The sequence below is a fragment of the Manis pentadactyla genome, chromosome 2 (genome assembly GCF_030020395.1).
Source record: "Manis pentadactyla isolate mManPen7 chromosome 2, mManPen7.hap1, whole genome shotgun sequence".
Taxonomy (NCBI): Eukaryota; Metazoa; Chordata; class Mammalia; order Pholidota; family Manidae; genus Manis; species Manis pentadactyla.
In genome coordinates, this window is record NC_080020.1 from 102216653 (window position 1) to 102230839 (window position 14187).

Below are 14187 nucleotides of genomic sequence, written 5' to 3' on the forward strand. Positions count from 1 at the left end.
ATAAAGGACATCCAGATTGGCAAGGAAGAAGTTAAATTGTCACTGTTTGTAGGTGACATGATACTGTACATAAAAAACCCTAAAGAATCCACCCCCAAACTACCAGAACTAATAATTGAATTCAGCAAAGTTGCAGGATACAGAATTAATACACAGAAATCTGTTGCATTCCTATATACTAATGATGAACTAGCAGAAACAGAAATCAGAAAAATAACTTCATTTACAATTGCATCAAAAAGAATAAAATACCTAGGAATAAACCTAACCAAGGGTGAAGACCTATACCCTGAAAACTACAAGACACTTATGAGGAAAATTAAAAAGACACCAATAAATGGAAATCTTGTCCTGTGCTCATGGACAGGAAGACTTAATATTGCCAAAATGGCCATCCTGCCTAAGGTAATCTACAGATTCAATGCAATCCCTATCAAAATACCAACAGCATTATTCAATGAACTAGAAAAATAGTTCTAAAATTCATATGGAACCACAAAAGACCCCAAAAAGCCAAAGCAATCCTGAGAAGAACAAAGCTGGGGGATTATACTCCCTGGCTTCAAGCTCTACTACAAAGCCACAGCAATCAAAACAATTTGGTACTCACACAAGAACAGACCCATAGATCAATGGAAAAGAGTAGAGAGCCCAAATATAAACTCACACACATATATGGCCAATCAATATACAGTAAAGGAGCCATGGATATACAATGAGGGAATGACAGCTTCTTCAACAACTGGTGTTGGCAAAACTGGACAGCTACATGTAAGAGAATGAAACTGGATTATTGTCTAACTCTATACACAAAAGTAAACTTGAAATGGATTAAAGACCTGAATATAACTCATGAAACTATCAAATTCATAGAAGAAAACAGGCCCAAATCTCTTCAATATAAACATAAGCAACTTTTTTCTGAACACATTTCCTCAGGCAAGGGCAACAAGAGCAAAAATGAACAAATGGGAATACATTAAATTAAAAAGCTTCTGTACAACAAAGGACACCATCGCAGAACAAAAAGGCATCCTACAGCATATATTTGTAAATGATTTATCCAATAAGGGATTAATATCCAATATATATATAGAGAGATCATATGCCTCAACACCAAAAAGACAAATAATCCAATTGAAAAATGGGAGAAGGATCTAAAAAGACACTTCTCCAAAGAAGAAATTCGATGGCCAACAGGCACACGAAAAGATGCTCCACATCGCTAATGATCAGGGAAATGCAAATTAAAACCACAATGAGATATCACCTCACACCAGTTAGGATGGCCAGCATCAAAAAGAAAAGGAACAACAAATGCTGGCGAGGATGTAGAGAAAGGGGAACCCTCCTACACTGCTGGTGGGAATGTAAATTAGTTCAACCATTGCGGAAAGCAATATGGAGGTTCCTCAAAAAACTAAAAATAGAAATACCAGTTGATTTGACCCAGTAATTCTACTCCTTGGAATTTACCTGAAGAAAACAAGATCCCTGATTCAAAAAGACATATGCACCCCTATGTTTATCATAGCATTTTTTACAATAGTCAAGATATGGAAGCAACCTAAGAGTCCATCAATAGATGAATGGATAAAGAAAATGTGGAACATATAAACAATGGAATATTATTCAGCCATAAAAAGAAAACAAATCCTACCATTTGCAATAACATGGATGGAAGTAGAGGGTATTATGCTCAGTGAAATAAGCCAGGCAGATAAAGACAAGTACCAAATGATTTCACTCATTTGTGGAGTAGAACAACAAAGCAAAACAGAAGGAACAAAACAGCAGCAGACTCACAGACTCCAAGAAGGGACTAGTGGTTGCCAAAGAGAAGGGATTGGGGATGGTGGGTGGGGAGGGAGGGAGAAGGGGATAAAGGGGCATTATGATTAGCACACATAATGTAGGTGGCTCATAGAGTAGGCAGTATAGCACAGATAAGACAAGTAGTGACTCTAGCATCTTACTATGTTGATGGACAGTGATTGCAGTGGGGTATTGGGGGGATTTGATAATATGGGTGAATGTAGTAACCACAATGTTACTCATGTAAAACCTTCATGAGATTGTATATCAATGATACCTCATTTAAAAAAAACGATGACCCATCTTCTAGGTGGTAAAAAGAGACAGCACAAGGGGTGATACTGTTCATGATCTGGGACAGAAAAGTAATTCCCAGATAGATTGGGATGGCAGAACTAGGTAGAGATAAAGGGAAATAAGAGACTGGGAATTTGAATGTTCATCCCATTCAACCAATGTTTGATGCATGCCTATATGAATACCTCTTAAGGATTTGGAAATTAATAAGAAACTATTCTTCCATACACTGTCATGGTTTTACTCAAAATTAATGCACCCTTCTTTAAAATATTAAAAAAGGGGTAAAAGTATGTGACCATAGCTGGATTGTGGTCAAGGATGGCAAAGACTCAGGTCTTCTTGTTCCTGGAAAACAGTGGGATAAGACTTAATCCCAGGGAGGAGAAATCTGTGGATAGTTGGGATTTCAGACTCAGGAATGACAATTTCTGATGGTCGTCAGAGATCAGTTGTGCCCATTTCAAATATGTGCCAAACCAATGGGGCAAAACTGCCTAGTAAGGAAATAGGTACCTATCAGGTGGTCTTTGCATTAGTGGGCCATGAATGGGAGTCATCAGAGGTTCCAATTCCCAAACTGTCACAGTCAGAAGAAAGTGGCAGAGAGTTGCTTTACTTTTAGACATATCAAAGTGACAGGACATCTGACAGGCCCAGATGTAGCAGCTCAGTCTTCACAAAGTTATCATACTGCTTCCTTCTGCTCATTAATCTTCTTCTAGATCCCTGGCTCCTAGTAGAGGCTTGACTACAAAGCAGTGGTTAGGTGCCTGTCATCATGAATAAATAATGCCCATGCATTATTAACCTAGGGAGTCAAAAATAGGGAGTGAGATATAACCAAACAGCTCAGGTTTTGAGGCCACATGGGATTGGGGTTTAATGACAGCTTAACCTCATGAAAGTTATGTGACCTTAGAAAAGTAGGTAAACTCATATAACCTGTTAAAAGGGATGGGGGATCTCAGTATTGTGAATATTTAAGGAATATTCAAGTAAGTGCAGATTACAGAGCCAGCCACAGGTTAAACACTCAATAAATGTTAAGTTTCCATTTATACCAACATCCCACTCCCCACCTTCCATAGCTGCCCTTATAATTAATTTCACCCATTAAACAATGGAATTTACCTGGTCACCTTTTTGGGCCTGAATAACTGTGACATTGCCATTCTCATTCACACTGTACAGCACTATCTGGCCAGTATAATTTGCCCGAGGAGCACCAGCCACAAAGTGGGTGCCCTTTTCAGTGGAAATTGCAGCCACAGAGTAACCTAGGAGAGAAGGAGTTACAGAGTAAGTACTATTGAATATAGCCAGTTAGGCTTGCAGAGTTAGCAGAGATGACCAGAGGTCCTCTTTTGTTAGGTGGGATGCCCAGCTCCTAGTCCTCCTGAGCATCATTGAGGGCATATCTCACTCTTTATAAGATGAGCTGCCCCTGCCCTTTGGTAGGCAACACTGCCCTGCAAAGGGTGGGACAGCTACTTACAAAGCTGACCCTAGGTCCTGGGTTGTCCCCATCAGCCACTCATGAACAAGGCACTCAACATGTATTTTGTGAATGAATAATTTAATGAATTAAAAAGGCAATGTTGAACAGGTTTTAGCATCAGACAGTCCCAGATTCAAATCTGAATTGTCACTTACTACATGTTTACCTAGGCAAGTTATTAACCTCATGGGCTCACAAAGGTAAAATGGGGATAAAAATAATTCCCTCAAAGGGTTACTGGAAGGATTTAAATGTTTATGTAGATAAAATAATCAGCTCAGGAACTGTCCCATAGTAGGTGCTCAAGATAGCTGGCTGCTTTTTATAGTAACAAAAAGACTAACTCTAAACTAATATGACTACCACTTACTGTATTGGATTTTTGGAACTATTTCCACTTTGGAGAAACACAAACAGGTCCCAGGAATAACAACTGCTTGAACAGCAAGAAGAGATTAGCACGTATAATACAGCATTTCAATATGTAATTATAGGTTAAGACCTGACTGGCAAAGAGGCAATCTAAATATGTATAATAAATGTAATCATTAGAAGACAGTTCAAGGGCTTTGCTGTACTGATCCTGAGAGTCTACAAGGGAATAGTTTAAAGGAAGGAGACTTAAATTTGCTGAGCTAAATGCTGCTATGCCTATGCCTTACCTAAATATGAGCTGTGGTTTCTGTCTTGCAGAATTTGGTCAAAGGCTTGTTTAGGAAATATCAAATGTCTGTGCGATGTCTGCTGGACAACAGTCCCACTCCAGCCATAAGCTCCTACTGCACCCAGCATCAGAATATCCTAAAATAATTGAAAAGTTAAAATTGTTAAAACAAACCACCTTTAAAGCATAAGAACAAAGGGCAGGCAAAACATTGAAATAAATGGTCTAGATGTAAGGAAGAAAAACTAAGCGTGATGAAGTACAAGTATATGAATGGATGCTGATACAGCTCTGCATTGTTTTGTTCTATGTTATGCTGAAAAACAAGGCTTCCTGTGGGCTGTTACCTTTGGCTTTATTTAGTGACACATTTTACAGATAAATCTTCCCTGCAGTAAAGGAGGAACACAGCCATCTTCAAGGTTCCATTCAAAGGCATATATCCACAAATGCTAAACGGTTGTGAGCCTTTACAAGGGAGTCACAACTGAGCCTCCAGTTTCACACATTCATAAGAAAAGCACACCCTCCAATATGAGGCTTGCTTGAGAGATGGGAAGTGCTGTGGAAGAGGAAGAGACAAGGGTGGTGCTGCCATCCCAGGCAGGCCCTGGGGCCCTCTTCTGGCCTCTTCTATTTTCAACCTTCTTCCTCTTTCCTCTTGACTCCAAAAATGTTGTCCTGTCATCTACATCCTATTCCATCTATTTGGAAATAGCACACCTACAGAAGGCACCTAGAGCATGACATTCAATCTATTTTGGAAGGCAAATGGCCACTGTGAGCACCAGGGTGGGGTGGGGGGGTTGGTAAGGAGGACAGGCTACTCAGCGCTGACTCAACACCCAATTTGGATACTCAATGCTATAAAACGCCACAGAAGGCAAGGCATGTCACAATGGGATTCATTAATTTCAAGTTTTTGATCTTAGACCTTAGAAAATATAAAAGACACAATTTTGGATTGAAAAATACAGGCCACTAAAAAAATAGTGAATAGGGAAATGTTGAATACCATTTTAAGGATAAGAGATCATAAAATTATGGGAATGATTGTTGCAAATCCAGAACTCTGAATCTGGGGGTACAGAAAGGGACTTCAAGTAATGTACAAAAACCTCAGGAAATTGTGTGCAAAATTCTCTGTGTGGGGGTTCATTTATGTTTTCTCTGAGGGAAAAAGAACCATAACTTTTTAATTTTTTGTATCATTCATGTACAATTACATGAGCAACATTATGGTTACTAGACTCTCCCTATTATCAAGTATCCACCACATACCCCATTACAGTCACTGCCCATCAGCGTAGTAAGATGCTATAGAATCACTACTTGTCTTCTCTGTTATACTACCTTCCCCATGTCCCCCCACCCCTACATTATGTGTGCTAATCATAATGCCCCTTTTTCCCCCTTATCTCTCCCTTCCCACCCATCCTCCCCAGTCCCTTTCCCTTTGGTAACTGTTAGTCCATTCTTGGGTTCTGTGAGTCTGCTGCTGTTTTGTTTCTTCAGTTTTTTCTTTGTTCTTATACTCCACAGATAAGTGAAATCATTCGATACTTGTCTTTCTCTGCCTGGCTTATTTCACTGAGCATAGTACTCTCTAGCTCCATCCATGTTGTTGCAAATGGTAGGATTTGTTTTCTTCTTATGGCTGAATAATATTCCATTGTGTATGTACCACATCTTCTTTATCCATTCATCAACTGATGGACACTTAGGTTGTCTCCATTTCTTGGCTATTGTAAACAGCGCTGCAATAAACATAGGGGTGCATATGTCTTTTTCAAACTGGGCTGCTGCATTCCTAGGATAAATTCCTAGGAGTGGAGTTCCTGGGTCAAATGGTATTTCTATTTGAGTTTTTTGAGGAACCTCCATACTGCTTTCCACAATGGTTGAACTAATTTACATTCCCACCAGCAGTGTAGGAGGGTTCCCCTTTCTCCACATCCTCGCCAGCATTTGTTGTTGTTTGTCTTTTGGATGTTGGCCATCCTAACTGGTGCGAGGTGATATCTCATTGTGGTTTTAATTTGCATTTCTCTGATGATTAGCGATGTGGAGCATCTTTTCAGGTGCCTGTTGGTCATCTGAATTTCTTCTTTGGTGAAGTGTCTTTTCAGATCCTCTGCCCATTTTTTAATTGGCTTATTTCCTTTTTGTTTGTTGAGGTGTGTGAGCTCTTCATATAATTTGGATGTCATCCCCTTATCGGATATGTCATTTACGAATATATTCTCCCATACTGTACGAGGTCTTTTTGTTCTACTGATGGTGTCCTTTGCTGTACAGAAGCTTTTCAGTTTGATATGGTCCCACTTGTTCATTTTTGCTTTTGTTTCCCTTGCCCAGGGAGATATGTTCATGAAGAAGCTGCTCATGTTTATGTCCAAGAGATTTTTGCCTATTTTTTTTTCTAAGAGTTTTATGGTTTCATGACTTACATTCAGGTCTTTGATCTATTTTGAGTTTACTTTTGTGATTGGGGTTAGACAATAATCCAGTTTCATTCCCTTACATTTAGCTGTCCAGGTTTGCCAACACCAGCTGTTGAAGAGGCTGTCATTTCCCCATTGTATGTCCATGGCTTCTTTATCATATATTAATTAACCATATATGCTTGGGTTTATATCTGGGCTCTCTAGTCTGTTCCATTGAAGATCCCTAACTTTTATGAGCATCTCTAATGAATAGAAGATCCAGAAAAGTTAACACCTTCTATTCTAAAGAAAAAAGAAGCCATTCCCGGCCCTTTGTTCTATCAACCGAATCCTTGAGTTCATATCGTTTCTGAAGTATTTCCCGATGTCATCTGTCTTTGTGTCTTCTTGCTACCCCACCCATATCCTGAGTAGAATTATAATCAGAGGCCTGGAGATACAATTTCTGAGAAAGAAGGATGGACTTCCCTGAGTTAAGAACAGCTCCCATCTCACATTTTACCTACCTCCTGACTTTTTCAACTATTCTCCATCTCTGCTCTTAGAAAAGAGATACTATGACAACTCAGAATTTAACAATAACAGTGAGGACAAGAGTTTGATTTTTTAAACAAACTATTCCAGTAGTTAATCAATTTAAAGGAAATTCCTGCAATGATAATACCCTGAATTAATATAGTGCCTGTCCCTTGGGGATTTCCTGTATCTTATCATTTTATATTATATTTCAAAGACTTTCTTGTATATTGTCATTTTTCCATTAAAAATCCCTATGAAATAGAGAAGGGAAGGCATTATTAACCTTTGTTTTCTAGATGGCAAATCTGCAGCACAAAGAAACTAAATGGCTATGACTAGAATCAGAACTGTTGATCATCAGATGGCTGTTCTTCCCAGTTTATGTATAAAGCTACTGCGCCCAGAGGTGGTAAGCCAAATGGCAGAATGGCTGGAAGGTATCTGATATACACACATTTTGAGGAGAGTAATCTGCGCTGAATCCCACTTGTGACATTTCCATCTGGAAGTTTTCTCCTCCTTGAACAGTACCTGAGAAATAGCAGTTTCAAAAATTTTATCACTGCCATCATTTTTTAAATCAAATTTTCAAACACAGGTGCACATACACTTGTGCACCCATGTGGACACATGCATGTACACACACACACACACACACACACACACACAGAAACAATGTTTTGATGTTCACTCAAAAATATAGAGCTGGAAAATTCTGGGAAGGAGAAATAAGTAAGTATTCTAACCGACATGGAAATCCACAATACTCCCCATGTTTGAAGTTGGCATTAATTTTGATTACAAATTACTGTATTTATTGTTACACTCATTGAGTTTTGATATCAAAAAACACTCAACATAGTGAATGAGGTAAGATGAAGACTGAGGTGATGGTACTTTAAAAAATAATTATCACGACTAAGAAACTACCCGAATTTTTAGCTTTTCAATATTGGTCCTAATAAACGCACACATATCTCAGATGCAGTTGGAGGAACTAGGCAATTGACTTGTAATGAAGACTATGCTGAGAGATATCTGTGTCAGGATTCAAGGCTGAGTAGGAATTTTACCAATTGGGAAGTTTTTCCTAGTTTTACCTTATGTGCTTGAATCTGAAACTAGCTCTATAAGACTCATTTTCCATATGGTATGGTTAAAATGGTACATTTCACTAATATTCACAAAAAAGAAAGCTAAATTCCTGGCCTGTCACATACAGAGAAGACAAAACATACCACAAGATATAGTCACTTGTTTAGAAGAAATAATAATTGACACAGGATGAAAAAAAAATTTTTTTAAATAAATTAGAACAAGGCTTGCCAAAAATCCATAATAGCAGATAATACACAAAATCAATTTTAGTTAGCTTTTAGATTGCTTTGCAATTGTTCATATTCATACAACCACCAACAAACAAATATTGCCACAGGTAGCCAAATATATTTATATTATCTCAGGGCACACTAGGTCTTGATGATGATTTAACTAATTTAGAAGCAGCATGGGATGTTTAAGAAATAATAAAATTTTTTGGATAGATCTTTCCAGTGAATGATCAGGAATCGAAAATATGACTAAGGAATGAATACTTAATTTATTATTGTCAGACCCAGCTTCTGAAGCAGTACCTAATATGTAGTAGGTGCTCAATAAAATACACTATTGCTGATAATTATTTGAGTTCACAATCAGGAACCAGGATTCGGGTATGTGGGCCTTACACCAACTAGGATGTGTTCCAATGCTCCATAGAGGGAGCTCTTAAACATGAGATATTTCTACACTGACTAAATCTTCCAAGGCCATATAAATAAATTACTATAAATCTGGCAAATACAATGTTTCCTGGAAATCTGAACTATTAAAAATCTTCACTATTTGTTTCTAATTTTAGAAGTACATGTTTTATCATAAACAATTTTTCAGAAATTTTATAACAGAGTAAAAAGGTATAACTTTTTATGACAAAAATCTTTACACAGTATAAAAAGGTAAAACTATTTACAATTATAACAGATATTACAGATATTACTAAATTACTCCTTAAGGTTATAAAATTTATAACCTTATCAACAGTATATGGCTTTTTAAAGATCCGTAATCTCTCCAAGATTAACCATTACTAGGCGGAAGATGGCGGCGTGAGTAGAGCAGCGGAAATCTCCTCCCAAAACAACATATATCTATGAAAATATAACAAAGACAACCCTTCCTAGAATAAAGACCAGAGGACACAGGACAATATCCAGACCACATCCGCACCTGAGAGAACCCAGCGCCTCCCGAAGGGGGTAAGATACAAGCCCCAGCCCGGCGGGAGCCGAGCGCCCATACCCCCAACTCCTGGCGGGAGAAGAATAGGCAGAGCGGGAGGGAGACGGAGCCCAGGACTGCCGAACACCCAGCCCCAGCCATCCGGGCGAGAGTGAAGGGCCCTGGATACTAGGAAAACAGGGCAGCAAGAACAGTGAGCAGGCACTGGAGGCTAGGAGACAGAGGACATAAGAAAAGCACGCGACCATTTTTTTTTTTGCTGTTTTGTTTTGGTGAGCGCTTCTTGGAAGTCTTAAAGGGGCAGGTTGGGACACTTAATCCAGAGGTAGGGAATCCAGGGATCTCTGGGCACCTTAACCCCTGGGCTGCAGGGAGCAGGGAGGACCCTCACGGAGATAAATAGCCTCCAGGCTGCTCCCCCTCCAACGCCACTCCACCACTTTGGAGCAGAGGCCCAAACCAGGCCAAGCCCATAGAAACAGCGGAGATAAACTCCATAGCACCCAGGCAGGAAGCAGAAACCCTGTCTGCGCGCAGCTGCCCAGCACAAGCCACTAGAGGTCGCTGTTCTCCCAGGAGAGGAGGGCCACACACCAACAAGAAGGGAAGTTCTTGAGCCGTCACTCGTCCCAGCTCTGCAAACTATTCCTATCACCATGAAAAGGGAAAGCTACAGGCAGACAAAGATCACAGAGACAACACCAGAGAAGGAAACAGACCTAACCAGTCTTCCTGAAAAAGAATTCAAAATAAGAATCATAATCATGCTGACAGAGATGCAGAGAAATACGCAACAGAAATGGGATAAAGTCCAGAGGGAGATCACAGATGCTAGAAAGGAGATCGCAGAAATGAAACAAACTCTGGAAGGGTTTATAAGCAGAATGGATAGGATGCAAGAGGCCATTGATGGAATTGAAACCAGAGAACAGGAACGCATAGAAGCTGACATAGAGAGAGATAAAAGGATCTCCAGGAATGAAACAATATTAAGAGAACTGTGTGACCAATCCAAAAGGAACAAAATCCGTATTATAGGGGTCCCAGAAGAAGAAGAGAGAGGAAAACAGATGGAAAGTATCTTAGAAGAAATAATTGCTGAAAACTTCCCCAAAGTGGGGGAGGAAATAATTGAACAGACCACGAAATACACAGAACCCCGAACAGAAAGGATTCAAGGAGGACAACACCAAGACACATAATAATTAAAATGGCAAAGATCAAGGACAAAGAAAGAGTTTTAAAGGAAGCTAGAGAGAAAAAGGTCACCTATAAAGGAAAACCCATCAGGCTAACATCAGACTACTCGACAGAAACCCTACAGGCCAGAAGAGAATGGCATGATATATTTATTTAATACAATGAAACAGAAGGGCCTTGAACCAAGGATACTGTATCCAGCACGACTATCATTCAAATATGACGGTGGGATTAAAAAATTCCCAGACAAACAAAAGCTGAGGGAATTTGCTTCCCACAAACCACCTCTACAGAACATCTTACAGGGACTGCTCTAGATGGGAGCACTCCTAGAAAGAGCACAGCACAAAACACCCAACATATGAAGAATCGAGGAGGAGAAATAGAAGGGAGAGAAGAAAAGAATCTCCAGACAGTGTATATAACAGCTCAATAAGTGAGCTAAGTAAGGCAGTTAGATACTAAAGAGGCTAACCTTGAACCTTTGGTAACCACGAATTTAAAGCCTGCAATGGCAATAAGTACATATCTTTCAATAGTCACCCTAAATGTTAATGGGCTGAATGCACCAATCAAAAGACACAGAGTAATAGAATGGATAAAAAAGCAAGACCCGGTTTGGGGCGGAAGATGGCGGCGTGAGTAGAGCAGCGGAAATCTCCTCCCAAAACAACATATATCTATGAAAATATAACAAAGACAACCCTTCCTAGAATAAAGACCAGAGGACACAGGACAATATCCAGACCACATCCACACCTGAGAGAACCCAGCGCCTCGCGAAGGGGGTAAGATACAAGCCCCGGCCCCGCGGGAGCCGAGCGCCCCTCCCCCCAGCTCCCGGCGGGAGAAGAGCAGGCAGAGCGGGAGGGAGACGGAGCCCAGGACTGCCGAACACCCAGCCCCAGCCATCCGGGCCAGAGTGTAGGGCCCTCGATACTGGGAAAACAGGGCAGCAAGAACAGTGAGCAGGCACTGGAGGCTGGGCGACAGAGGACATAAGCGCGCGACCATTTTTTTTTTTTGCTTTTTTGCTGCTTTGTTTTGGCGAGCGCTGTTTGGAAGTCTTAAAGGGACAGGGACCCCAATATTAGGGAAACAGGGCAGAAAGACTGGTGAGCAGAGGCCTGAGGCTGGCACCGGAGAATAAAGAAAAACGAACGACCACCTTTTTTTTTTTAATAAAAATTTTTTTTTTTTTAAATTAAAAAAATTTTTTTTTCTTGTTTTTTTTTGTGGTCGTTGTTTTGTTTTGGCGGGTGCTTTTTGGAAGTCTTAAAGGGGCAGGGCGGGCCACTTAATCCAGAGGTAGGGAATCCGGGACCTCTGGGCACCCTAACCCCTGGGCTGCAGGGAGCAGGGAGGCCCCTTACGGAGATAAATAGCCTCCCAGCAGCTCCTGCTCCAACGCGACTCCACCATTTTGGAGTAGCTGCCCGAGCCAGGCCACGCCCACAGCAACAGCGGAGATTAACTCCATAGCAGCGGGGCAGGAAGCAGAAACCCTGTCTGCGCGCAGCTGCGCAGCACAAGCCACTAGAGGCCGCTGTTCTCCCAGGAGAGGAGGGCCACAAACCAACAAGAAAGGAAGTCCTTCCAGCCGTCACTCGTCCCAGTTCTGCAGACTATTCCTATCACCATGAAAAGGCAAAGCTACAGGCAGACAAAGATCACAGAGACAACACCAGAGAAGGAGACAGACCTAACCAGTCTTCCTGACAAAGAATTCAAAATAAGAATCATAAACATGCTGACAGAGATGCAGAGAAATACGCAAGAGAAATGGGATGAAGTCCGGAAAGAGATCACAGATGCCAGAAAGGAGATCGCAGAAATGAAACAAACTCTGGAAGGGTTTATAAGCAGAATGGATAGAATGCAAGAGGCCATTGATGGAATTGAAATCAGAGAACAGGAACGCATGGAAGCTGACATAGAGAGAGACAAAAGGATCTCCAGGAATGAAACAATATTAAGAGAACTGTGTGACCAATCTCAAAGGAGCAATATCCGTATTATAGGGGTCCCAGAAGAAGAAGAGAGAGGCAAAGAGATGGAAAGTATCTTAGAAGAAATAATTGCTGAAAACTTCCCCACACTGGGGGAGGAAGTAATCAAACAGACCACGGAAATACACAGAACCCCCAATAGAAAGGATCCAAGAAGGGCAACACCAAGACACATAATAATTAAAATGGCAAAGATCAAGGACAAGGAAAGAGTGTTAAAGGCAGCTAGAGAGAAAAAGGTCACCTATAAAGGGAAACCCATCAGGCTAACATCAGATTTCTCAACAGAAACCCTACAGGCCAGAAGAGAATGGCATGATATATTTAATACAATGAAACAGAAGGGCCTTGAACCAAGGATACTGTATCCAGCACGACTATCATTCAAATATGACGGTGGGATTAAACAATTCCCAGACAAACAAAAGCTGAGGGACTTTGCTTTCCACAAACCACCTCTACAGAACATCTTACAGGGACTGCTCTAGATGGGAGCACTCCTAGAAAGAGCACAGCACAAAACACCCAACATATGAAGAATCGAGGAGGAGGAACAAGAAGGGAGAGAAGAAAAGAATCTCCAGACAGTGTATATAACAGCTCAATAAGCGAGCTAAGTTAGGCAGTAAGATACTAAAGAGGCTAACCTTGAACCTTTGGTAACCACGAACTTAAAGCCTGCAATGGCAATAAGTACATATCATTCAATAGTCACCCTAAATGTTAATGGGTTGAATGCACCAATCAAAAGACACAGAGTAACAGAATGGATAAAAAAGCAAGACCCATCTATATGCTGCTTACAAGAAACTCACCTCAAACCCAAAGACATGTACAGACTATAAGTCAAGGGATGGAAAAACATATTTCAAGCAAACAACAGCGAGAAGAAAGCAGGGGTTGCAGTACTAATACCAGACAAAATAGACTTCAAAACAAAGAAAGTAACAAGAGATAAAGAAGGACACTACATAATGATAAAGGGCTCAGTCAAACAAGAGGATATAACCATTCTAAATATATATGCACCCAACACAGGAGCACCAGCATATGTGAAACAAATACTAACAGAACTAAAGGGGGATATAGACTGCAATGCATTCATTCTAGGAGACTTCAACACACCACTCACCCCAAAGGATAGATCCACTGGGCAGAAAATAAGTAAGGACACGGAAGCACTGAACAACACAGTAGAGCAGATGGACCTAATAGACATCTATAGAACTCTACATCCAAAAGCAGCGGGATATACATTCTTCTCAAGTGCACATGGAACATTCTCCAGAATAGACCACATACTAGGCCACAAAAAGAGCCTCAGAAAATTCCAAAAGATTGAAATCCTACCAACCAACTTTTCAGACCACAAAGGCATAAAACTAGAAATAAACTGTACAAAGAAAGCAAAGAGGCTCACGAACACATGGAGGCTTAACAACACGCTCCTAAATA

At 40.5% G+C, this 14187-nt stretch overlaps 1 protein-coding gene across 1 annotated transcript in view; it reads right to left on the reverse strand.

Moving 5' to 3' along the window:
* Positions 1 to 14187, reverse strand: part of ITGA2 (integrin subunit alpha 2) — a 144415-nt gene that overhangs the window by 40094 nt on the left and 90134 nt on the right. Inside the window, exons 10-12 of the mRNA XM_036900382.2 lie at positions 7698 to 7774; positions 4276 to 4414; positions 3247 to 3392 (exon numbers count right to left, since the gene is read on the reverse strand). Of these exons, the coding sequence (XP_036756277.2) occupies positions 3247 to 3392; positions 4276 to 4414; positions 7698 to 7774 (362 nt within the window). The remainder of the gene's footprint in view (positions 1 to 3246; positions 3393 to 4275; positions 4415 to 7697; positions 7775 to 14187) is intronic.